This window comes from Cornus florida, unplaced genomic scaffold (genome assembly GCF_030987335.1).
Source record: "Cornus florida cultivar Cherokee Brave unplaced genomic scaffold, ASM3098733v1 CherokeeBrave_3.0.0_Hap2_Chr01, whole genome shotgun sequence".
Taxonomy (NCBI): Eukaryota; Viridiplantae; Streptophyta; class Magnoliopsida; order Cornales; family Cornaceae; genus Cornus; species Cornus florida.
This window is the reverse complement of record NW_026775571.1, coordinates 32,956,167-32,983,792: the sequence shown is the minus strand read 5'-3', so window position 1 is coordinate 32,983,792 and position 27,626 is coordinate 32,956,167. Positions and strand designations below refer to the sequence as shown.

The following is a 27,626-nucleotide window of genomic DNA, read 5'->3' as shown; positions in this document are numbered from 1 at the left end:
TCTAAGTTCAGTACGATGAAAAAGAAAAAAATCACTCTTGGCCCGCAAGAGTATAAACTGTGAATGGCAAAATAAATAAGTCAAATTCATTGCTTTGTTATAATAAAAATGATATTTTATTACAAAGTATGTGGAAAAAGCTTCTCAATAAGGCAACAAAGGGAGATCCTCAATTTCATTTTGAGCATTTTGTAACTGCTTCTCCAGGAACTTCAAGGCTTTTATATCCTCATCAGTGACAACAGAGGTTTCTTCAATTAAATTTTGTTCCTCCTTGAATTTTGCAATGTTAGCTCTTCTTTGGAGAATTCGGTTATTAGTTTCTTCAATGGTGGCTTTATGTCTTTCCATACAAGCATGCAAAAGTTTGACTTCTCTCTCACAATTACGTAAAACTTCTTGAGCTGATTAAACTTGTTTTACATCTGTACAATCTAAAGCAAGAGCTTCTTTAAGGTGAGAACTAGCATCGGCTAAACATCGAGAGCGTACTTCTTTAGATAAGGCATGATTATGCTTGAATCGAACTTCGTTATATTCTTCACCATTTTGAATGTATGCATCAATTCTATTATGGAACTCGGGAAAATCCACACATTGTCTAGAAATTTCAAGAAAGACCTCATCAAACTTTGGTTTAAGAGATGGAATCTTCGAAAGTGGGGTACACTTCACTTTACTTTTAATGATATTCCCAAATATTTTGGCCGCTGTATGCTTAATCTCAGAAATAGCACTCCTCGGGTCAAAGGTAGTTATAGAAGGTGTGATTTGGTGAGATGTTTGGGCATCCCCAAGGTGATGTCTCTTAGTCGATAATGCTGTAACAGTTACAGGAATCTCTTCAACATTCATAATCATTTGTTGGCTTCGGACATCCTTCTTAGTTAAAGAAGCTTGGGGTTGTAACTGCCTTTCAAGGGACTCCACCTCTTGTAAGAGAGGGTTGTTCTCATCTTGAGTAATTGCATAGTTTCTTTTAGCTGCTAAATCAAATGCATATAGTCCATACGTAGATTCCCCACTGCATACAGGATTAGGAACCATAACAACATCTTCTCCAAGAAAGCCTTCATTGCCTTTTGTCTAAAAAAAAATAATAATAATAAAAAAATAATCTTTACTTGGATGGGTTTTAAACTGCTATTAACTCCCTCAAACAAGTGGTCTAAATCATGAGGAATAACAACCCGATCATATGAGAAGTTATTTACACCTATATGTTTCCAGTTACGGTCTTCATTGTCAGTTTCTTTATCTGGTTGGAATAACAGTTAAGAATGTTGTCGAGATTCTACCGGTGATAGAAATTGCTCCGTTGGCGGGACTGCATTGTGAGTTTCAATGGCTTCTTGTTTGCAATGAGAGTTCGACGTGGGTCCACTAATAATGACTTTTCTGACTTTGGTTGGCGGTTCCTTTGGAGAAATCGTACGCTTGGTCGATAATGAAACCAGTCTTTTAAATGGATCAACATATACGCTGGACCACCATTTAGCATATGCTTTGGTAATTGAGGACTTCTGGTGACTAGATGTTGAGGGAAGTAACGCGTCGCAACCAGAAGAGTAATGAACGGAGGAATTCCAACACCTTAAGAATTCTTCTAAGGTACAGTTACGAATATCATTTTTCAATTTTCCAGGAACATCTTAGTGGTATCCAAATTGTCGACTAAATCTGTGTGGACTATATGGCTCAATGATGAGACAGTTATCTTGGCGTAATGTCAAATAACATGATCAAAGACTGATTAGGTAGTCAGACTCAGCCTTTATCATCTGGCCATGATCCACGATGAGTCGCTATTTTGAAGGTCTTTTAGACAAATGAGTTAAAATTACTCCTTCACATGATCTGAATAAATTTTGTGCTTCAAAGACGTAAAAAGGTCATGCTCCTCCTTTTCCTGCATATAATGTCATTCGAGGCCATTATTTGGTATGGGGAACAGTGAAATTAGTTTTGAAATAGTCACTCAACCATCCGAATACATAGTGTATAGGAAATATCGCAGAGCAACTTCCAGGATTTGGTGAGGAAACAATCTCATTCAAACCTCTGTAAATATTGGCCAAAACTGGGATGGAAAGACAAATGTTACAGCCATCTGCTAACATGCTGGCAACCTTGAAGGTTCCAGGACGAATCACATTGCCAGGGTGTGTAGGCAAGGCGAATTTATAGAGCCAACATGCTAAAAAAAATGGCTAGATAAGTGGTGTCTCTCGATACTTCATCTACACCAAGGTTAATAAATACTTCCTTCTCTTTGGTGGACATTGGCCGGACATGAGGGATTACACCAGAAGGGTTCTGAGTCTCCTTTGGACGATAAACTTTATTTATTTTTTGTTCTCTTTGAGGGATTCGCATGCCTTGATGCCCCTTGGAACCAGAAATTAATCCAGTCAGATATCTTCTGTGACAACCTTGATTTTTAGGCCAGTGCGTCAGTGATAAACCGAAAGTTGACCCGATATCGAGTCCGAAATGCAGAAGCAAAAGATAAACCATAGTCTTTAGAGATATAAACCACCTCTAAGTCACCAATGTGATCTTCCATGAAGTCACGGAGCTCAAAGAGAATGAAAATGGAAACGAAAGGTCAAAACGGGCAAAAACCGTGAACCAAGGGCAAAATAGTCAACTCACAATTAAAATGAGAAACTTGACTCCCAAAAAGTCAAAAAAGGTGAATACAACCTAATTTGATCATTTCAGAATAATCCAAAAGGTTCCAAGAACATTGGACAAGAATCCCACAAAACGCCTTTTCCCGGTTTAAGCAAAATCTGACACCCTCTCACTAAAACATGAATAACTCTCACTATGATTTGAATCTGAGAATGTAATAGGTACCATTGGAAAGCTAACTCAAAATTCATGAATTTAGGCTCAAGAATCACCCCATTTGGATTTAAAACGAAGGAGTTATGGTTATTTGAAGTCAGAACATCAGTGCTGAAACTGAACAGAGGCTAGTCTCGGGATCTAGCTATTTCGGTCGACCGAAATGACCCATTGGATGACCAAAATGGACAAAAATCAAGCTGAAAACATGAAGGAAGGTGTTGGTTGCTTCGGTCAACCGAAATGAGCCATCGGTCGACCGAAATGACTCTAAACAGTGGAAAAGCCTACTGGAAATGGTGTTTTTGAAGCTCGAACCAAAACCAAAGGACTTCGGTCGACTGAAATGAAGTTTCAGACGACTGAAACAACTCGAAAAGCTCAGAATGAACCTATTATGAACAAGATATGATGAAGCTTCACCCAAGCTTCGACCCCAACATGGATAATGGACCAAAGACATGATTTTAAGCCATATAAACATGCTAGCAAGTGTACTTTGCATAATGAAATGTATTACAATGGACCATGGCCTCATTACATGTCATTTACTCAATTTCACATGCCAAACCTCAAAGTTGACAAAGTTTACGTTTCAAGAACAAAACTTACAATTTAAACACATAAACTTGATTCTTTAAGTTTGTGGCCTTTGGCCTCATGTTATACACATCAAATACATTACAAGGAGTGTACTTACGTACACTTTACATGATTAGAATCAAATATACATGTTTTTCACATATAAAGCAAAAATGGCATTTTAAGCCAATCTTCACCAAAATGAAAACCTTCAACTCCATATCTTGTAACCTGTACCTCAAATATGGCCCAGTAACGTAGGGGTGAACAACATAAAGCTACTCGTAGGAAATGAGCATACATCGACCTACGTTTTACAATTTCATCACCTTAAGGTGAAACATGTTAAAGGGGCTCATGCCACCTAACGTCTATGTCAAGATGAGACTCTGGGAGCATCCTAAACTACCCTAGATCAATTCTAGCATAAATCACATCATTCATGCAATTCCAACAACATAGGAACATGCTTACACAAAGCAACAAAATGTAGATTCTCAAGATTATCAACTTGAAATCTAAAATGCTAGAATAACCAAAGTGGGTCATGCCACCTAACGTCTATGTTCTAAATGAATCTATAGGATCATTCCTAAGTCATATTTAAATAATAAATCACAAATCACAACATCTATGCAATTTAACCAACATAGAAGCATGCTATACAAAACAACTAGATATAGATTCCCAAAGTCATCAACTTGAAATCTACAAGTACAACAACAACTAAATATAACAATTTAATACAATTAGAATTCTGATACCACACATCAAGACATAGATTCTCAAAGTTATCAACTTGAAACCTAAAAGTGTGAAAACAACTATGTTAGTCACTAATTGACTCTAGAGGGGGGGTGAATAGAGTCAATGATCAATTTTTCAATTTAAAAATTGTATTTCTACCAAACTGTTAAATATCAGTTTATTGAAATATTCAAGTAAAATAAAGCACAAAAATAAGAGAGATAGAGATAAGGATTGCAAACAATGACTCGGTGATTTAGCGAGGTTCGGAAACTCCTACTCCTCGGCTCAAGATCCCCCTTGAGACTTCCCAAATTCACTAGAGCTTCTCCCTAATGGTGGAGAGCAAACCTTCACTTTTGAAATAAGATCTTGCTTCTCTTCTTTGCTAGGAGAACACCCTTCTCCTAGGCTTTCTTTTGGGTTACACCAACCCTTTACAATAGCTTTGAAATTTGAAGAAACAAGTGTACAAGAATCTCTCAAAGATAGATTACAGAGTTTAGCTCACAACTATAGAAAAGATGAATATACGTGAAGCTCAGAATTACTACAGTGATATGAAATAACAGAGAGGGAATGAAAGCTCAGAATACTTCTTTAATGCTTTTCAAGGAATGATAGAATGTTCTCTGTTAAAGTATTTTTCAGTTTGAAGACCAACCTCAGTATTTATAGAATCAACAGAGTTCAATATAGCTGTTAGAGTTTGTTGAGAACATTTAATGAAAATGTTTACGTTACAGTTCAAAACCCTAAAGAGAGCCGTCTCTTGAAAACCAAAGAGCCTGCTCTTTGTTCATTTTCCTTGGAAAGAGCCTGCTCAATAAAAACGTAAGCCTGCTCTTATTTTTGAAGATCCATTTTCGTAGCTTTCTTGGAACAAAAAGAGCCCTCTCTTTCTTTTGATTGAGTCCTCTCTTTTTCTTAAATACTTCTCAAAGACTTACTGGAGTTAAAGAAAAGAACCTTCCCAGAGCTCACTGAATAAGAGAAAAGAGCCTTCTCTTTATTTTATGGAGCCTTCTCCATCTCACATTATGATACTTAATATGAAATTCTTTAAGTCCTGTGAATGTGATCATGAGCTGATTTTATTTTCTTTGAGAAATAAAATAGGAATGCAATGCATGGATTGAATTTTGAGCTTCAAATATATTCAAATTAACTTTGACATTAAATCTTAAGCTCTCACCATCTAATCTACCCTTTTCTTCAATCTTTGACCATGATCAGTTAGCCTTTGATGGAGTACTTGAATAATCTTTGAATTCTTGTAACTTCAATGCTTCCTTAAATCCATTGCTTGAGTACTTGGAATGCTTCTGGCTCATTATTGAGGATTGAATTAATTGATCAACTATATAGCACTCAAGGAAAATATTAGTACATAAACATCATTAATGGTTTGTAATCATCAAAATATAAGATTGACCTTTAGATTAAATCCTTAGGCCAACAATCTCCCCCTTTTTGATGATGACAAAACATTGATGTGTTTATTGTCAAGGTGGAGTTGCATTTTGAAATAATGCTCCCCCTATCAATGTTATCAATGTGCGTCTATCAAAATAGCAATTCAATAGAATGGAGACCATATAGCATAGAACACATCTTTCTCCCCCTTTGTCATCTCAAAAAGTCTACTTCTATGAAGGAGAAAATACATGCCATTTCATGAACTATTAGAGAATGAGAATTTAAAGGACAATTAAATAGGAAATATGTCATTTTATAGATTGCAAAAGATAAAACAGTACAAAAGGAAAATATGAACATAACTAGCAGATGTTAGACAAAAGCATAGATCATGATAAAGTCTTCAAAAGAAAATGACATAAGCAAAAACATAGCTAAAAAAGGCTTCTCTAAAGCAGATAAAACAAGGGAGTGCACAAAAAGAGTTTTTAGACGAGGTGATTTTGTTCTAAGTAGAAGGAGGAGGGGGTTCATGGCCTTTTCGAAAGGCTTCAAAGTCTTCACTTATATGAGTGACAGTCATAAGCACTTCGTCAAGTTGTTGTTGTTGGTGTTCAAGAGTGGTTTGTTGTTCTTGAAGAGTGGCTTGATTTTGACGAGTAGCTTCTAGAATTTGCAATAAAAGATCATGATTGGTGCAATTTTCAGCTGGAACAATGTCATCTTCAGCACTGTTATCACTGTCATGGTCTTGTTCATCCTCATCATCAATTTCTTCAATTTCTTCTCCTCTATCTCGAGCCTCTTAAACCTTCGTTGCTTAAGATAGAACCACATACCATTTGAATCCCTTTTTAGTCCCATTGACGCAAGATTTAAAGCAGTGAGTATGTGTCTTGACCCTGGTTTAACTGCTTCAGAACTATTGAGCGGAACTTTCATATCCATGAATATGTGAGTGAGAACCACGGCATAATAAAGAGAGACCTTTTTCTTTCTCTTGCAAGCAAGCAAATGATGAAAAATTATGTATGCAAGATCAAAGGGCTTTCCATTTAAGACACGCCAGATAAGGAAGACGTCCATGTGAGTGACTTTGGGTCTACTGCCGGATTTTGGAAGAATGGAGTACATGATGATCTTGTGAATCAATTGGGCTTCCATAGTTAATTGCCTGGTGTTTACCACTTTTGTATTGGTTACACGGGAATCATAACTCATTTGCTGAATAGCCGTGAGTTTGTCAAAGCCTTGTCCAATAAACAATTTGGAAGGATAATAGAATTGGATGCCACCCTCAAGTTTGAAAATTCGAGCAATGTTACTTCTATCAAGGTAAAAGTGAACTCCAGCAACATAACAATTAAGTTTGTCTTCTCCAGGACTTTCTTCAAGGTGAGTGTAAAATAACTTTACTAATTTTGGATAGTATTTGGTACTCAACCCAACAAAGTTTCCTAGGCCAATTACGTCAAACAATCTATAGGTGTTGAGATTAAGATCATCGCCAATTTTTTTGGACAATACCATTGCTGTGGCCAATTTTCTATGTTGATAGATAGTGTCAAATGCTACTTTGTAGGTGGGGTTTCTATAAAGCATGGTAGCAGAGATTTGAGTTTGTGTACTAGGACTTGAACCAACATCTTGAGATCTTTGAGAGTTCCGTTTTTGACCACGAGGAGGATTCTTTCTACGAGAGGATGAAGCCGTGGACATTTCTAGAAATTGAAACTGAAATTTCAGAAGGAACACTTAGAACACATATCTAAAGAAAAATTCACTTAAATTTGTTTGGAGTGAAGATTAATAAAAAAAATTCAATTATCATATAATGGAAATTTCAAAGCTCAAATTGGTTTTGACTGAGAATTAATGATAATAATTGAAAATGATTTTGAACCAATGTAATAATTTAAGTTTTATACTAATTTGAGTAAAGAGGAAAAATGCTTAAAACCCCAAAAAAAAAATTCAGATAGATGATCTAGGTAATAAAGTTTACAAATTCATCAAAATAAAATGAAATTCAACAATGTATTGCCTAGATGAATTATAAACAACATATTGTGAGAATTTATTCGAAGATAAATTGAAAATAAAGGGGTTTGAAAACAACATATATTTCTAAGATTTAATTGACATGAAATAAATTCATAGATTAGTCATATGACAAATGCATAGCTACTAGAAAATTGAATTAACAAACCAAGAGAGTAGCAATTTCTACTCAAATATGTTCTTTCCACGTGAGGAGAAAGTCTACAGTGTAGTTAAGGGTTTCATGGATGAGAGATTAAAAAGCAATGAACTCTAAAATTTGTTGTAAATAGATCAACTAACATGCAAGAACCCATAACTTTTAGATTGAATTTGAGGAGAGGAGTTACCTGTGTAGATGCCCAATGAAGGAAGTATACCAGCCCTAGCTGAGAGAGTGCTCTGTAATGTGCTTCTGTTATGTCTAGAATGTATTTTGTATACTGAATGGTGAAAGGGACTAGATGGATATAAGAACTAAAGGCTTACTGTGCACTTAAAATGAATAACCGAGAATGTGTGTGTGGGATTCATTGATTGAGCCGGCTCACTAGTTCATAGAGCCGGTTCACTAGTTCATAGAGCCGGCTCAATGAAGTTCCTTGGAGCCGGCTCTTCTATTTCATGGAGCCGGCTCTTTCATTCTTTTACCCTGCATCCAAGTGTATATGTGAGATGCCGAGAGTAAGGAGATTTAATCCATCAATTGAGCAGGCTCTTTCTTCTGAAGAGAGACGTCTCCATTCACTTGTATTGAGCCGGCTCAAGCAAAATTGGAGCCGGCTCTTTGCAACCTGCATGAGATGCCGAGAGTTGAGTTTGTATATTTGTTTGTGTGAGCCGGCTCTTCTAGAATTTGAGACTGCTCTTACTGAATTCTGCATGAGATCCCGAGAGCAACTAAAGTGTATGCAGATTTGGTTCAGGTTAGGAGCCGTCTCTTGTTTTTATAGAGCCTGCTCTCTTAGTTTGTAGAGACTACTCTTTCTTAAAAACATAGAGATCCCGAGAGTATGCACTTTGAAATCATTTGTGAAGCCTGCTTTGCTTTGTGTGGAGGTAGCTCTTTTTCTGAATGGAGCTGGCTCTTTAGCTGCTAGAGTTACTTTAATATTTCTTCTTCTGCAGACATACCTATTTCTCTTCTGAGCAAGCAAAATCTGTCCTCTTGGAGTGGTTTTGTGAAAATATCTGCTAGTTGTTTTTCAGTATTAATAAATACAAGCTCAATGTCTCCTTTTGAGACATGATCCCTAAGAAAATGGTATCTAATTTCTATATGCTTTGTCCTTGAATGCTGAATAGGATTTTTTGAGATACATATTGCACTTGTATTATCACACATAATAGGAACATGATCAAAGTAAAGTCCAAAATCCTCAAGCTGTTGCTTAATGTAAAGCGTTTGAGCGCAACAACTACCGGCTGCAATATATTCAGCTTCCGCCGTTGATAGAGCTACGGAATTTTGTTTCTTGCAAGACCAAGATACTAATGATTGTCCTAAGAAATGACAAGTTCCGCTAGTACTTTTTCTATTAACTTTGCGTCCTCCAAAATCAGCGTCCGAGTAACCGACAAGCTCAAATGATGTATGCCTAGGATACCAAAGCCCTAAGAATGTAGTAAAACTTAAATAGCGAAAGATGCGTTTAACGGAACATAGATGAGATTCTTTAGGGCAAGATTGAAAACGAGCGCATAAGCATACACTAAACATGATGTCCGGTCTACTTACGGTTAAGTATAAAAGACTACCAATCATACCCCTATATTTTTTAATATCTACATTAGTGCCCTTTTCATCTTTGTCAAGTTTCAAAGATGAGCTCATTGGAGTATTGGCATGTTTGACTTCCTCCAAGCCAAATTTCTTTAGCAAATTTTCAACATACTTGGATTGGCAAACAAAAATGCCATCAAGTGTTTGTTTGATTTGCAACCCTAAGAAGAAAGTAAGTTCACCCATCATGCTCATTTCGAATTCATTTTGCATGCTAGAAGCAAATTTTTCATATAGCACACTATTGGTTGATCCAAAGATAATATCATCAACGTAAATTTGAATAACCAACAGGTTGCTATCAATGGTTTTAGTAAAAAGAGTATTGTCAATTTTTCCTCTAACAAAACCATTAGCAAGTAAGAAACCACTTAGTCTTTCATACCAAGCTCTTGGAGCTTGTTTCAAACCATACAAAGCTTTTGATAATTTGAAAACATGGTTTGGATAAATGTAGCTTTCAAAGCCCGGCGGTTGTTCTACATATACTTCTTCTTCAATGAATCCATTTAAGAAAGCACTTTTTACATCCATTTGATATAACTTAAAGTTCTTATGGGATGCAAAAGCAAGGAGCATTCTTATAGCTTCAAGTCTAGCTACGGGGGCAAAGGTCTCCTCATAATCAATTCCTTCTTCTTGATTATAGCCTTGAGCAACAAGCCTTGCCTTGTTTCTCATAATTATTCCCGATTCATCCTTTTTGTTCCTAAATACCCATTTTGTGCCAATGATAGTTTTATCTTTAGGCTTTGGAACCAAATGCCAAACTTTATTCCTTTCGAATTGGTTAAGTTCTTCTTGCATGGCCAAGAGCCAAGATTCATCATTTTCGGCTTCATGAATATTTTTTTGTTCAAGTTGGAAAACAAAAGCCACATAATTGCAAATGTTACTCGTTTGAGACCTAATGCTTATTCCTTTAGATGGATCGCCAATGATTTGATTTATCGGATGATTAGGCACTTACTTCCAAGCCTTAGGAAGAGTGTCTTTATGAGAGAGACTTTCTTTTGGAACATCTTTGGAGCTATCTTCAAGAGAAGGACCATTTAAATCAAGATTTTCAATATTCTTTTCAATCTCAATCACATCTTCATTATCATGTAATGAACATCTAAGAGGGGGTAATGGTGATTCATCAAATACAACATGTATGGATTCCACAACCACTCGTGTTCTTTTGTTAAACACTCTAAATGCTTTGCTACGAGAAGAATATCCTAGAAAAATACCTTCATCCGATTTAGGTTCAAATTTTCCTAGATTATCTTTATCATTTAACACGAAGCATTTACACCCAAAGACTTTAAAGTATCCAATGTTTGGCTTTCTTTTGTTCCAAAGATCATAAGGAGTCTTATTAAGGAGTTTTCTAATAATGACTCTATTTATGACATAGCATGAGGTACTAACAGCTTCGGCCCATAGAGATCTAGGAGAATTATGTTCATTTAATATAGTCCTAGCCATTTCTTGGAGAGACCTATTTTTTCTTTCAACAACTCCATTTTGTTGAGGAGTCCTAGGAGCTGAAAGATTATGATTGTATCCATTGTCATCACAAAATCTTTCCACATCTTGGTTGTCGAACTCTCTACCTCTATCACTTCTAATGGACTTAATTTTACATTCTTTTTCATTTTCAACTCTCTTACAAAATTTAGCAAAGATTGTATGAACCTCATTCTTGTGTGTAAGGAAAAATACCCAAGTGAATCTAGAGAAGTCATCCACAATGACAAATGCATAGAGTTTTCCACCAAAACTAGCAATTCTCTCCGGACTGAATAAGTCCATGTGAATTAATTCAAGTGGTCTTGAAGTCGTTATATCCTTTTTCCTTTTAAATGATGACTTGATTTGCTTGCCTATTTGGCATGCGCTACATGTTTTATCTTTAGAAAAATTAGTCTTTGGGAGGCCTTTGACCAATTCATTCTTAGATAGTTTTGAAATCAAATCCATACTAGCATGACCCAACCTTCTATGCCACAACCAACTATTTTCATTTGAGGATACAAGACATTTGACATCTTGATCATGTAATTCACATAAAAGCAAAGTATATACATTACCATTTCTTAGAGCATGGAAAAATTCTACATTATCCTTTTTGACAATGCACTTGTCCGATTTAAACAAAACATTATATCCTTTATCACATAATTGGCTAATACTAAACAGATTATGTTTTAAGCCTTTAACAAGTAACACATTATCAATAGATAAAGAGGAGGAGATACCAATAGTTCCAATGCCAATGACCTTGCTTTTTGAGTTGTCGCCGAATGTGACGCTTCCTCCTTTATAAGGTTTGATGGAGTGAAATTTTGATTGATCTCCCGTCATATGCCTTGAGCATCCGCTATCAAGGAACCATTTATCCTTAGATGAATATGGAGACTTCAAGCAAACCTACAAAAGGAATTTGAATAATCTTCTTTTGGTACCCACATTCTCTTGGGTCTATGAGAGTTAGGAAGAGGTGTATAAGTCCCTTTAATAACCCAAACTTCTTTTGTCCTACATGACCTAATAGGACAATGATTGATCTTATGTCCTATTTTTTTACAATAGTTACATATTGGACTAAAAGAGGAATTTTTAACAAAGTAATTGTTCAAAGGTATTCTCTTTTTCAATAAACAAGAATCTTTGTTGTGAGGATCAAATCCAAGTCCATCCTTGGCATAAGCATTTCTTTACTTTCCAAGTATGAGACCCAAATTCTCTCTACCTTTTGTGAATTTAGCTAAAGTCTCAATTTGATCTTCAATTATAACTTTTATTGATTTATGTTCAGAAATTAAATCAATTGAAACCGATTCTTTAGCTACATCTTTTTCCTTTTTCAAAGCTTCATTTTCAAGTTGAGATTTTTCAAGGTTTTGAGAGATGATATTCTTTTCCCTTTTGAGAGTAGCACATTTTTGAACCATTTTGCCTAATTCATCATGCAATTATCTAAAAGCATCTAGCAAATAGTTGTATGCATCAACCAATTCATCATAAGTAGTTTCCAAATCAAATGAGTTATGATTAGAATTTACCTCATCTTCATCGGCCATGAGACAAAGATTAACCAATTCATTGAGTTCATCGTCACTTTCGAATCCATTTGAATCATCATCCTCCCATGTAGCTTGCATGGCTTTGCCTTTCTTTTTCCTTTCCTTTTCATTTTTATAGGCATAGCAATCAGACTTGAAGTGTCCCGTTTTCCACAATGGAAGCAAGTAGGTGCTTCTCTTTTTCCTTGCTCACTAGACGACCCATTTCTTTTGAAGTGGTTGCTTTTTTGGAACTTCTTCATTTGAAGAATTCTTCTTACGATTTTGGTAATGAGAGAAACTTCTTCTTCTTCTTCATCATGAGGAACTTTATCAATTGTAACTTCTTTGGTAGTAGCTTGTAGAGCTATATCCTTCTTTTGAGTTTCTTCATATCTATCATTCATTTCTAGCTCGTAAGCCATTAATGAACCAATGAGTTCGTCAATGGGAAGTGTGTTAAGATCTTTGGCTTCTTGGATGGCGGTCTTCTTAGCTTCCCAATTCTTTGGCAAAGATCTAAGGATTTTTCTTACATTGTCGGATGATGTATATTTTCTTCCAAGAGCTTTCAAGGGATTAACAATGTTAGTAAAACGAGAGTACATTTCACTAATAGTTTCTTTGTTATTCATGGTAAAAATTTCATATTTATGGACAAGCATATTCATTTTGGATTCTTTAACATGACTAGTGCCTATATAGGTGACTTCAAGTTTATCCCAAATTTCTTTGGCCGTTTTGCAATCCGAAATTCTATTGAATTCTTCTTTACTTAAGGCACAATAGAGATTAGTGATAGCCTTGACATTACATTGTACAAGCCTACGGTCATTGAGGGTCCATTCAATATCGGGTGTTCGAACATTTTCACCTTCTACTATCTTGGTTGGAACATGGTCTCCTTTTTCTATGGCTTTCCAAACATCTACATCTATGCCTCTTAAGAATGCTCTCATTTTGATTTTCCAATAGTTGTAGTCACTTCCATCAAACCAAGGGGGTCTATTGTTAGATTGACCTTCTTGATGGAAATTTGTATTGGCCATGATCGTTCTCTAAGATGATTAGTCTTTTTCTAGAGATTAGGCTCTGATACCAATTGTTAGTCACTAATTGACTCTAGAGGGGGGGTGAATAGAGTCAAGGATCAATTTTTCAATTTAAAATTGTATTTCTACCAAACTGTTAAATATCAGTTTATTGAAATATTCAAGCAAAATAAAGCACAAAAATAAGAGAGATAGAGATAAGAGATTGCAAACAATGACTCGGTGATTTAGCGAGGTTTGGAAACTCCTACTCCTCGGCTCAAGATCCCCCTTGAGACTTCCCAAATTCACTAGAGCTTCTCCTTAATGGTGGAGAGCAAACCTTCACTTTTGAAACAAGATCTTGCTTCTCTTCTTTGCTAGGAGAACACCCTTCTCCTAGGCTTTCTTTTGGGTTACACCAATCCTTTACAATAGCTTTGAAATTTGAAGAAACAAGTGTACAAGAATCTCTCAAAGATAGATTACAGAGTTTAGCTCACAACTATAGAAAAGATGAATATACGTGAAGCTCAGAATTACTACAGTGATATGAAATAACAGAGAGGGAATGAAAGCTCAGAATACTTCTTTAATGCTTTTCAAGGAATGATAGAATGTTCTCTGTTAAAGTATTTTTCAGTTTGAAGACCAACCTCAGTATTTATAGAATCAACAGAGTTCAATATAGCTGTTAGAGGTTGTTGAGAACATTTAATGAAAATGTTTACGTTACAGTTCAAAACCCTAAAGAGAGCCGTCTCTTGAAAACCAAAGAGCCTGCTCTTTGTTCATTTTCCTTGGAAAGAGCCTGCTCAATAAAAACGTGAGCCTGCTCTTATTTTTGAAGATCCATTTTCGTAGCTTTCTTGGAACAAAAAGAGCCCTCTCTTTCTTTTGATTGAGCCCTCTCTTTTTCTTAAATACTTCTCAAAGACTTACTGGAGTTAAAGAAAAGAACCTTCCCAGAGCTCACTGAATAAGAGAAAAGAGCCTTCTCTTTATTTTATGGAGCCTTCTCCATCTCACATGATGATACTTAATATGAAATTCTTTAAGTCCTGTGAATGTGATCATGAGCTGATTTTATTTTCTTTGAGAAATAAAATGGGAATGCAATGCATGGATTGAATTTTGAGTTTCAAATATATTCAAATTAACTTTGACATTAAATCTTAAGCTCTCACCATCTAATCTACCCTTTTCTTCAATCTTTGACCATGATCGGTTAGCCTTTGATGGAGTACTTGAATAATCTTTGAATTCTTGCAACTTCAATGCTTCATTGAATCCATTGCTTGAGTACTTGGAATGCTTCTGGCTCATTATTGAGGATTGAATTAATTGATCAACTATACAGCACTCAAGGAAAATATTAGTACATAAACATCATTAATGGTTTGTAATCATCAAAATATAAGATTGACCTTTAGATTAAATCCTTAGGCCAACAAACTAAATATAACAATTTAGTATGGATGTACTTAACAACATCAAATCGCCAATAGTCAAAAAACCATAAGTCACAATTAAACATGATTGTCAACTTGGAATTGAATGCGAAAACAAATAGTAGAAGACTTAGACATCACGCTCGGAATTCTGCCGAGACCTCAAATGGTTATTCCGGGCACTAACCCGCTGGGAAGACCACCCAAGTGCGCACATCTCAAAGACTTGGAGGACTCTTGTCCCCGTACTAGAGCCAAACTCTAGCCATCAACAAAACAATGTCCCAAGATTCCAAAATAAACAAAATAAGTTCACAACTTATACATAAATTATATAATGCACGAAATCATCTTCTATGCACGAGTAGGTTGAAACCACACAACACATGCTCTAAATCCACAAATACTATAGAATGACAAATGTCGAATCTTCAAGTGCGATTCGTTACACGCTATAACAATATAATCCAATATTGAAAGACAAACTCATAAATTCATTATAAGTCCAAAATCATGCTTTAAACATATTATCAATGTCAATTTCATGATTCAATCAATAACGCAAAAGAAACGAAAATTAATTACATAACCCAATCAATTTCTCCAAGTTTCATATCTCAACCAAATGGTCCCTTATTTATACATGTTATACAACATAGCATGGTATATACATACATTCACTAAAACCTCAATTTGACTAATGGTACAACAAGGTAGAATTTAATTAATCAATTTAATTAAAATCTCTAGATTTTTATACTTGTTCAAATGCTCTCAAATTTAAGTATGTTAAAGAACATGCCAAGACTTAACTTAAAAGCACATTACAACTCAATTTCATGCAAGGTACGATCATGAACCTTAATCTTTCACAAAAGATAAATATTAATTAAAAAGTGCAATTCTTATTTAATTAATCCAAATTTAATATATGTTAAACAACATATTAAAGCAAGATTTTCTAACATGCCACAATTCAAATCCAAGATATACATCATCATAAAAATTAAATCTTACACAAAGAATTAATTATTACCATTTTCTAGATTTGATACAAGGTTGTATAATCATGGAAAACAAATAATACAACATATATAAAATCCTAAAACATCCCCTACCTCCATTTGAGATGAAATCTCAAATTCCCACCAAAATGGAAGTGCTCCAAATCTGACGAAACTTCTAGGTTTTGTCGGGGACAACACCGTGAACATAACCCCCAAGGAAGCCCCATGAAAAACACGACTTGACTTCAAATCTGAACTCAAGAAATGACCAAAATGATATTCCAATCGGTTGGAATCGAAGGCCTCGCCAAGGGGAACAATAAACATAAAGGCCGAAGACTTTTCATTAAGGAAAACTGGACCAAAAGAGGAGAGAGAAGATGGTAGCCATGGCTGCCATAGATTCCGGCCAGAAGAGAGGAGAGAGAGAGAGTGTGAGATCTGATTTTTCAACTAAAGGTACCCTATTTATAGAAATATCTCAAAAAGTGCCCCGAACGGGCCCCGCCGTGTCCGAAAAAGTGAAATTCGAGCAGACGCACTCAAACGGCAAAACTTCGTGAACAAAAAAGATTTAAAATGAAAAAATAATCATAACGAAAGAAACGACGTCGAAAACTGAGTCCCGACCAGAAAGTTATGCCCCAAACAAGTTTGGCGCAAACCGGAGCCAGAAACCCTGAAATTGGAAAACATCGACTAGGAGGAAATTCGAAGAGTACACGACTGGATGAAAAGTGAAAAAGAATCCTATACGAGGATCCAGGATCAAAACAAGACATTGAGCAATAATTTTCATTAATTGCACAATGGCCTCTCCAAAAAGTGAAAACTACGAAACTGCCCCAGAATGAAAATATCTTCCGAAAGATATTTTCTTAGATACCCCTGAAATAAAATATCTTCAAAAGATATTTATGAAAAACACCCCAAGAGAAGAAAGAGATTCCAAAGAACTGTGCTTCCATGCCCCTATGGACACCGAGAGCAACCAGAGTACTTTCTTGCAAAAGTAAAGATACGTATTTCATGGAAACCACCGAGAATGAAGATACGTGAAGTTAGAAACCAACTCCAAACACAAGAAGTGTGGTTATGCCAACAAAGTGACAAACGGGGAAAAGACAAAATAGGGAAAAAGACGAAAAGTGAATAGTGTCAAAAAATGAAAAATGTGGAAACGACTTGGTCCTTAAAGGAACTTTTCAATCCACAGAAAAGAGTCTCAGAAATCATTCCAGAGCACTCGAGACGACACTAATCAACGAGAAACCAAACTCAGAAAGGAAAGACAATGGAAAAAAATTATCCGTGAAAATCCGGGTCATTACATCTTCACATTCTGTTCTCCTTTGTACTTTTTGCGGAGTTTGTGGAAAGCCAAAAATAGATGTTGACAACTCAAGGGGAGAGAATTTTTGTTGTTGCTGGCTCTCGAAAGTTCATCTGCACACGGAATGACTTCATCATAAATTCTTCTATGATGAGGGAGACCGTCTAGCGCATATAAATCTCGAAGGGAAATGGACAGCTCGCCAATAGAATAATGAAGAGTATTAGTGGCTGGGCACCAACATTCGAGGAATACTTTGAATACATCTTCCTGGTGATCATATGAAAATAGGGAGGCGAATAGAGCACCATATAGATGTTGTTTTGATAGGAAGTCATGGAAGCATGCCAAAACATCTTTAAACCATTCCCAATATAGTTCGGTATGTGGCAATTCAGCAGAAATTATACATGGAATACTCCATGATACTTTCTTCGCTTGAATGTTGAGACCCAAGAATGAAAACTGGTTTTCTTCAACTATTCTCTAATGAAGTGGAGAATTTAATATCAAGGCCTCCGAGACAATAGATTCTTTATTAATCTAATCAAGACCAAAGTTGGTGAGGTCGCCTGTAGCCTTGCGTGTCTAATGAGAAGAACATTGTTCATTGTCGGGATCAGGCATTTGAATGCGTGTTGATAAGTGCTTAAATGTTGCACATTTCAGCACCTAAGTTAGGATATTTCAGTCTTTGCATCTATCTTAATTTCATGTTTTAGTCCTAATTTATGTTTATGTGTATTTCAGGGCAATAAGTTAAAATGAGCTAAAAACGGTTCATTAAAGCCTTTTTGGAGTCAAGCAAAGATATTTAGAAAAAGTTCAGAAAATGACAAAAAGAGGTTATAGCCCATTGCTCGTATAGTGTGTTTATTCTTCGAAAGCGGTCAATCTCGGGCCTTTGATGATGTTCCCAAAGATGAAGAAGCAAACTAATTAGCCCGGGGCCAAAATGGAGCTAAATAAGGCTTAAAGGAAATTTCCAACTCCGGGGGGATCGATCCCCCAGGAATTGGCAACATTACAGGATTTTCTTATTTTTTGGCTTATTTTTGTAACTTATGGTCTTTAATTTATGGGCTTTAATAGGGTTATTACTTAAGGCCCAGTGAGCCATTAGTTTAGGGTTAGTTATTATTTTATTTCGTAGAGTTTTATTATTAGATTATTAAGTTTTATTTTTTTACTTTATTTTTTTCTGTACCGTGTTTTTACGTTCTCTCTGGGAAAAGGAGAAAACGAGGGTTTCAAGAAGATTTTACAGACGCTCTGTCTACAATTGAAGGAAGAAGAAGAAGGAGCCAAAAGATGGAGATGGAGCTTGTTGACACAATGATCATCTTCTCCATGAGCTAGTTCTTCACTTAGGGCTTGGATGAGCCCTAAGTTCATGTAACCTAAACCTTTGTTTTTCTTTTCTTGGGGAATTATTAAGTTGTAATTAAATATTTGGCCTTGCGATTTCTTTATATATACATGCTTGATTTGACAAATTAGGGCTTGTATTGATAAATTCTTCCATTGAAATCTCTAGTTGACTGTATGCCTATGTATGATTAATTAGGGATTTTACTCTTCATTAGTTGATTGAAAATTAATTCTTCCATTGATTCTATATGAAAATTGCGTGTCTATGTGTGATTGATTTAGAATTATACTCTACACTAGATACTTCTTTTAGTTGTGTTTAGTGATGGCCATAGCATGATACTTAGTTTATACAATTACCAATTAATTTGATGGATAAAGGCTTAATCTTGATGGATTGTTCTACAAATTAGCTTATTGTCATTAGTTAATTGTAGTAAAGTAGGCAATTAGGCAATTTATGCTTGATTATGTTAATCCATACTTCTAATTATAATTAGTATTATCCTCTTGATTGATGTATGCTCTTATCGGATACATTTGTGAATGTGTATGGTGGGTTATGACGTAGTCTTGAATGGGTTCTACACTTTAGTTTAATTGTCATTAGGTAGACAATTCATTCTTGATGTTGATAATCTATGCTTACAATTTTGATTTGTGATGATAATGTGACCACATCTATAATTACACTAATGAATTCCCATTAATTGAAAACATATGGTTAATTGCATGGGCTTAGTGGTGAATCCTAACCCTAAGACTCTCTTCATATCTCTTTAATTCTTAGTTTAATTTAATTTAATTTACTTGCATTGTCATTTCTATTTTCATGCTTTCGATTTAACTCTAGTTTAATCACTTCACCAAAAATCTTTTTTTCTCTCTATCTCTCTCTCTCTTGTGCAATCTCATTAGCACTGAAATCAAGTTTAATCCCAACACGTGTTCAATCTCTTGGGTTTGATCCCTTCTTACTTCATACTACATAGTATAAGTGTCTAGCGATTTATAAATTATAAAATATGACGCCCACTTCACATTAATTCTAAACCTAAAGTGTTGTGCATTATTTTATGCACACACTCGAGTCGCATTATAATTTTGGCGCCGTTGCCGGGGATTGACGGTTTTGTTGGAATTGAATTAGGCATTAGGGCTAATTTGATTGTTTTCTTTAAATTAGTATTTTCTTACTAATCCCTTTTGTTCAATTAGGTACTTGAAAAGAATAGGAGCACACATTGGATCTTGGCACCATTGTGACGTTGTTGCTACGGACTTTTGTGAACTTCCTTGAATTTCTTTTACTATAATTGTTCAATTCTCTACATGCTTGCGAGATAGCCCTTGTCGAGGCTATCACATTGTTTAAATTCTTGTCCAAGCATAAACCCAAAAGGAGGCTATTACTTTCTTGATAGAAAGCATCGGCCCGTGTGGAGGCAATTTAATTTTGTGTATTGATATAACATGGGAGTATGGGAACATCGTATGTGGAGGTGGTGAATTATTATTGATTGTTGTTGTGGTTTGTTGTTTCTAAGAGAGTATCACCCTCTTAATGGACATCCAACTCAAGGTGTGCATCCACCCTTAAGAATTCCACATCCTAATGTGTTTCCACAACCCAATCAAATACAACAACCTCCAATAATACCAATTCATCCTCAAGATCATGTAGTGTATGCCCCAAATCCTCAATTATCTCTTCGGGATCACTACACTCCCAATGGATACAATGCATCAACATGCATCCAGTTACCAAACTTCCGGGCACAATAATATGAAATCAAGCCCGCAACCATCCAAATGTGCCCCATTTTCTATGGGGTGAATAATGAAAAACCACATAAACATTTGGATGAGTTTTTGGAAATTTGTTCAACTGTGAAAATCATGGACCTTCCGGAAGAAGTCTTGAAAATGAAGCTTTTCCCTTTCACTCTTCGGGAAAAGGCTAAATATTGGTTCAACAACTTAAGGGCAAATTCAATCACATCTTGGGCTCAACTACAATATGAATTCCTAAAAAATTTTTACCCCGCAAGTAGAACCGATGTTATGAGAGCTTCTATCCGTGAATTCTCCCAAAATGAGGGAGAACCTTTACATGAAGCATGGGAGCGTTTGAACGATTTGCTACGAAAGTGTCCACATCACGACATTCCAAAGTGGCAGTTAGTTCGTTGCTTCTATGAAAGCTTATCCGATACCCAAAAAGGTATGGTTGACGCTTCATGTGGAGGAGCCTATTTGGACAAAAATGAAGATGATGTGTGGCATCTTTTTGATCGCATGAGCGAAAATTCAATGCACCGTTCTTCGTCATCCCGATTTGGCCAAAATTTGAATGAAGGAGGGAAGAAAACATTTAGTCTTTCTTAAGTGGAGAGTTCCATGGAAATTACCGCCGAAGTCAAAAATCTTACTCAAAAGTTTGATAGTTGTCTAGAAGGAGGATTTTAATTTCTGCTACAGCTGGCAAAATCAAGTTGCTACCTAATCAAGCCCTTCAAAAAAAAAAAAAAACTCTTGAAAAAAAAAAATTTGTGAAAAAATAAGAAAAAAAAAAGTCGTGAAAAAAAAAAAACGAAGAAGAAGAAAAAAATCGTGGCAAAAAAAAAGAAAGGAAAAAAAAAGTCTTGAAAAAAAAAAGGGAAAAGGAAAAAGAAAAAAAGGAAAGAAAAAAAAAAAAAAGAAGGAAAGAATAGCTTGAAAAAAAAAGAAAGGGAAAAGCTTGAAAAAAATGAAATAAATTAATAAATTAATAATAATTTTTTTTTTTTACTGTATCTGCCCAATTGATTCCGTGGATCTGGATGTGTTTTATAGTGATATATGTGGTTCTGTGCATATGAGAGTATAAGTGATGATGTAAAGTGGAAATATTGTGAATCAGTGATGTTGCAAGCTATGTGAGGAAAAAGATGAAATAGGTTTTGTGAATATGTAATGTTATAAACCATGTGAGGGAAAAGATGAAAGTTGTCATTGGATGATTATGTGATTTAGTATTATTAAAAAAAAGAAAAAGAAAAGAGACCATCAGGTTTTGAACTTAACTAGTGGCGAAAAGTTGTGTGAAAAAAGTGATTGAGGATGAAGACAAAATATTTAAAAGTATGCTTAATGTGTATGTGTGTGTGTGTGTGTGTGTGTGTGTGTGTGTGTGTTATAGACATATGCAGGTATAAAGAAAGAAAGAGATTTTGTTTTTAGCATACCTTCATGGAACAGAGAAGAATTATTTAGAAAGATGCTGAGCAAGGCTGACAATTTGGTACGCTAAGTTGGTCGACGTGACTCAATGCCTCAAGTATCTTTGGGTCTAATAGTGACTTTCAAAGCTTTCAAGTGATACTAATGAACCCATGGCCTGTGATCATATTTATAGAGAAAAAAAATAATCCTTTCTATAATAGGATCTTTGGACTTGTTATTCAAATTGGAAAGTGAAGAATTACAGTTCAATGTCGAATAGAAAAGTAAAAAAAGGAAAGTAAAATTCCAATCCAAAGTTGGATACTTCAAGTCCCATTTGAAAAAAGAAACAAGTCCTGTCAAACTTGGGACTCGAAGTGGGGGCAATTTGTAGACACTAAAATTGTAGTGGGCTTTGATTTTGACAAATGGACCCATTAAATATGGGTCTAATATTTAGTCCACTTAAATTATTTAATTAGCCTGGCCCAGAAGGTTAAACAAAAAGAATAATTATTCCTAATAAAATATATTTGGAATAATTATTTATAAGAATAATTATCATAATATAACCGGTCCGGCCTATTATTTTATCCTTATCAGGAGATGATACGTGTTATCATCCTATTAATCCAAGAAGCCTATAAATAGAGGCTTGGAAGAAGAAGAAAGGGGGACAGAAATTGAGAATTCAGAAATCTAGAATTCTAGAGAGAAATATAGAAACACTCATCCCTAACATCCAAACCCAAAAGCGAAGAACATTAAGCACATCCAAAGACGTGCCGTTCTTCACCAAATTCGACGGTGATCAACAACAAGCACATCCAACGATGTGCTGTTCTTCATCAAATTCCACGGTGATTCAAGAACAAGCTCGTGCAGCCCTTGGATCCAATCAATAACAAAAAGGAGATTGAATCAGAGGACCATTCTTTTTGTAAAGAATATTACAAAGGATTGTACTCAAATTTTCCAAATTAATAAATTACATTTGCTCCAATTTTGTTTCTTATTTGCAGAAAGACAAAATTTGTGTGTACAATGGTATCATTATTATGTAAATATATTGAAATTGGCATAATAAATATAATTATGCATATTGCCTCATGTTTAATATTGATGCATATTTGTATATTAGGCAGATTCATTTGGGAATTAAATTGAATCATTTTAAAATCCTAAGCACAACTGTTAATGAAATTAGATTGGGTGTTTAGTCACCAAAGTGACACACTCATGATAATTTCAATAGTATGCTAGTGGTAAAATTATGTTTTTGCTAAAGTTAAAGAATTGGAATTGCGTTTAGTTGAGACGAGCAATAATCCAACCCAAAGGTGGATTATTGAGATTTGTCCAATTAAACGAATTGAGATAATTAATTTAGCATATATAATAGATAATATACTATTCCTGAAGGAATTTATATTTAATATTGTATTATCTATGATTAATTAGTCTCAATAGTGAAATTTGTTTCACTAGTGGGAGACTAACATTTAACAATATTGATCCAAAGAAAATATTGTTGAATGTGATGTTGAGCCCATTCGGAGTCAATTATTTGGAGGCATTACTTATTGATTCTGGAAAGTTTGATTGTTTTCCCATCAATTAAACTATTTTATTATGGCCTTAATTATTTTGATTTCATGTGAATTATATTTTATGTTTTAGCAGTTAGTTCATTACCTTATGTGAAGGCCCTGACTAGGTCTAATCTCTCGGACTGGAAAGATGAAATAATTTTTAATTTGGGACTTGGGGATTTAGACTTAGCCATTAGATCAGATGAACCACCTAAGCCTATAGACACTAGTGGTGCAGAGGTGAAAAAGGAATGGGATAAATGGGACAGGTCTAATAGACTTAGTCTAATGTATATTAAGAATAATATTTCTAAATATATTAGGGGTGCCATTCCTTATAAACCATTGGCTAAGGATTACCTTAAGGCTCTAGAAAAACATTTTACTATTTCGACTAAGTCACTGGCTATCACTCTTATGACCCACTTAGTAATCGCAAAATATGATGGTCTTAGTGGTGTGCGTGAGCATATCATGAAAATGACTGATATTGCATGTTGACGAGGGCCGTTCCAATACGCCAAACTAAATGTAGTGAATGTGTGGTTTAAGAAAAGCCTTTTATGTCAAATTTAAGTTTATAAAAACCACTACCAACACCACTACTAACGTAGCAAGAGTGAGTAGGGATCGTCCCAAGGGATTATACGTGTTGGAATTTCAACTTCGACTCTAGCGTACCAAATGATTGCAAAAGAGAATTGGGTTGGTTGATTACTTCTACAAAAGAATTAATTAAAATGCAATAAGATAAAGAGTAAGTAAGAAGGAAAGGTCTTGGGGTGTAGAGATCACCACCAAACAATACTATTCCAAACCATAATCAAGTGACTAATGAGGGAAATGAATGTGTTGCAACAATGTTGTGTGTGTAAAAGACATTCAATTGGTAAGGGTGACTCAACAAGTGCAAATTGTCTCAATCAACATGTGTGAGGCCACAATACATCTATTGGTAGAGGAATATATTGTCTAGACATCATGTGAAGAGAACAAAATATCAAATCAAGTCATTAAACCTTTCATTAAGCTCATAGTCCAAGCAATCCATAAGGATGACTTAGTTAAACATGCATTATCTAAACATCATGTGAGAGGTATAAAATATCTATTGGGAGAGGAATAAATTGTCTAAACACATGTGAAAGACACAACATATCATAACTAGTCATTAATCATTCATTAAGCTCACAATCCACATACAACACAATATTAGAGGAATATGCCATTTGGACTCACAAGCATGGAACATCAAACATCAAGAGTAGATTGTCCTCCCATCTAACATTACATTACCACTACACTAAATCTACACTACTAGCATGAAAATAAAGCTATCTAGACTAGGGGAGAGGCACAAACCATCAAGAATAGGCATAAACCATCAAATGAACCAAAATAGCATTCATTAAGCATATCATCTTGATAATCTTTAGATCTATAGCATCAATACACATAGACATGCATCAAAAACACTAAATCTAGAGATAAGCACATGAATATCCTACTCTAGCATACATAGACATATGGATAGAATAGAATAGTCAATTGGAAGCATTAAACCATACAAACCATGAAATAATCAAGGTTTATATATACATAAATATCAAGATGTATCATACAACACTAATCCCTCAATAATACACAAGATTAGAGTATAGAAAGCATGCTTGGGGCTAACTCTAGCCCCAAGAGGATGTCTAGCCACTCATGGTAATGATGATCCAACCCTCAAGGGCTAACTCCATGGCTGCTCCTTGTTGGTGAAGATCTCCTCCAATGGTGCTCTAGCTTCCCTCCTTCCTCCTCTCCAAGAAGAGCCTCCAAGATGATTTTCAATGTGTGACAAGAGACTCTAGACACCTCTCCAAAAAGTGTATCATATTCCTTATATAGGTAGGTCAAATGCACCATATGATGAGCTGTGGTCGTGCAAAGCATATTCTCCAATGATTGGATGAAGGACGGAATAAATGAGCTGTACTTTAACTTTTTCTCGCTGGAGGAAGTTCGATCGATCAAACCTTAACTTGGATCGATCGAAGATGGGTACGATCGATCGAACTGCATCTTGGATCGATCGAAGTGGTCTGACTCCTCCGGATAAGGACAAGGCTGAGATATTTCGAAGATATTTATGGGGAAAAGGACAAAAGTGGTTGGTAGGCGTACAGCTGTGGATCAGATCAATCATTTGAATAGGACAAAATAGGGTTCGATCGATCGAAGGTGATGTTGGATCGATCGAACTTGGAATTTCAGCAAAGGCCAAGGTTGGATCTATCGAGAAGTACTGTGATCGATCATAGATGTTCGATCGATCGAACTCTAAGTTGGATCGATCGAACTTTTCAGCTGCACAACTTTGATTCCTTTTTGCTCCTTTCTTTCTCCACTTTGCTCCCTCCTTTGGTTTATCTCAGGATTGCTTCAATTAAGCTCTTATTTGGCTGAGTTAGCTCAATTTTGGGATTAGTGCCTGAAAATATAAATAACACGTAATAAGTCTAAAACGGCAAAGTAAGATAGATAAAGGTACTAGAATGCTTAAACTTAACGGGTTTAAATGCACACTTTTCAGTGCTCATCACATGTCAATTGAAAAATCTAGATATGGAAGTTAGTGACTCTTTTCTAATTCACTTTATTATGACTTCTCTTCCTGCGCAATTTGATATTTTTAAAACTACTTATAATGCGCAGAAAGATAAGTGGAAACTAACAGAATTAATTAGTATGTGTGCACAAGAGGAAGAGTGAACCTGACACAATAAGCCCGATATGGCACACATTATGGATCAGAAAACAATTAAAAAGAATTATAAGAAAACTGGGAAAAGGGTTATAAAGGTTAATGATGTTAGACCCAATTAGGCACATAAAGTGGGGAAAAAAGAAAGTTCAATGCTTCTGGTGTCACAAGCGAGGCCATGTCAAAAAGGAATGCTTTAGTTACAAAAACTGGTTAGCAAAGAAAGGTATCACCCATTGTCTAGTGTGTTCAGAATCTAATTTAGCCATTATTCTGCCAAATACTTGGTGGATTGATTCCGAGGCTACTATTCATATTTCTAATTCCTTGCAGGGATTCATAAGGAGCCAGAAAATCAATCCCAACCAAAGGACACTCACCATGGGTAATGGGGTAGAAACACAAGTTAAAGCTGTAGGAATTGTTCATCCTGTCCTTAGTAATGGTTTTGTATTAGAGTTAGAAGATGTTTTGTATGTTACTTAAATGTTCATAAATTTGATCTCAGTACCTAAACTTGATATGTTGAACTATGAATTTCGTTTTAGTATTTATAATATCAATATCTTTTATAATTTTAAATTTATTGGTTCTGGTTCATTAGTTGATAGTCTTTATCTTCTAAATCTTGACCCAAATTTTTCACAATCTCTTTTGTCTTTTAATATAATTACCAAATGTGGTTTTACCAATGATTCTTCTTCTATGTTATGGCAAAGGAGTTTAGGTCATACTTCTAGAGAGAGATTAGAAAGATTGGTTAGAGAAGGTGTTCTGAACACATTAGATTTTTCAGACTATGATATATGCATTAATTGTACTAAAGGAAAGTTAACCAAGTCTAGACATAAGGGTGCTACTAGAAGTAATGGCCTCTTAGAGCTTATACTCACAGACATATGTGGTCCTTTCATTCCTGTTACACTAAACGGGAAGAAATATTTTATTACATTTATTGATGATTATTCTTGTTTTGGTTATGTGCACTTGATTGGTGAGAAATTTGAGGCACTGGATATTTTTAAAATTTATAAGACAGAAGTCAAGCGTCAGCTTGATAAGAAAATTAAAGTAGTACGATCTGATCGTGGTGGTGTAGCTAAACGGAGGAATCGCACTCTTATGGATATGGTGTGAACTATGATGAGTAATTCATCTTTACCAAATTTTTTTGTGGGGTGAAGCTCTTAGGACTGCTGCATATATCCTAAATCGAGTGCTGTCTAAGGCAGTCTCAAAGACTCCTTTTAAGTTGTGGATAGGAAGAAAACTCAGTTTAAATCACTCGCGTATCTCGGGATGTGTAGCAGAGGCTAAATTATACAATCCACATGAAAGGAAACTTGATCCCAGAACAGTCAATTGTTATTTTGTAGGATATGCAGAAAGGTCAAAAGGTTATAGGTTT

The 27,626-nt window shown here is 35.3% G+C and overlaps 1 protein-coding gene and 1 non-coding gene across 2 annotated transcripts; both read right to left on the bottom strand.

Moving 5' to 3' along the window:
- Window positions 1-408: 408 nt before the first annotated feature.
- Window positions 409-13,499, bottom strand: LOC132270570 (uncharacterized; the record flags this gene model as incomplete). Its single annotated transcript, XM_059771752.1, has 7 exons — window positions 409-1,086; window positions 1,191-1,258; window positions 6,441-7,335; window positions 7,992-8,101; window positions 8,776-10,012; window positions 10,517-11,842; window positions 12,759-13,499. Coding segments are annotated over 7 exons (5,055 nt in total), but the record flags the coding sequence as incomplete, so codon positions are not given.
- Window positions 13,500-20,729: 7,230 nt separating this feature from the next.
- On the bottom strand, window positions 20,730-20,838 carry LOC132283674 (small nucleolar RNA R71). Its single transcript, XR_009472090.1, has one exon. It is a non-coding gene; the product is annotated as a small nucleolar RNA R71 (small nucleolar RNA).
- Window positions 20,839-27,626: the final 6,788 nt, after the last annotated feature.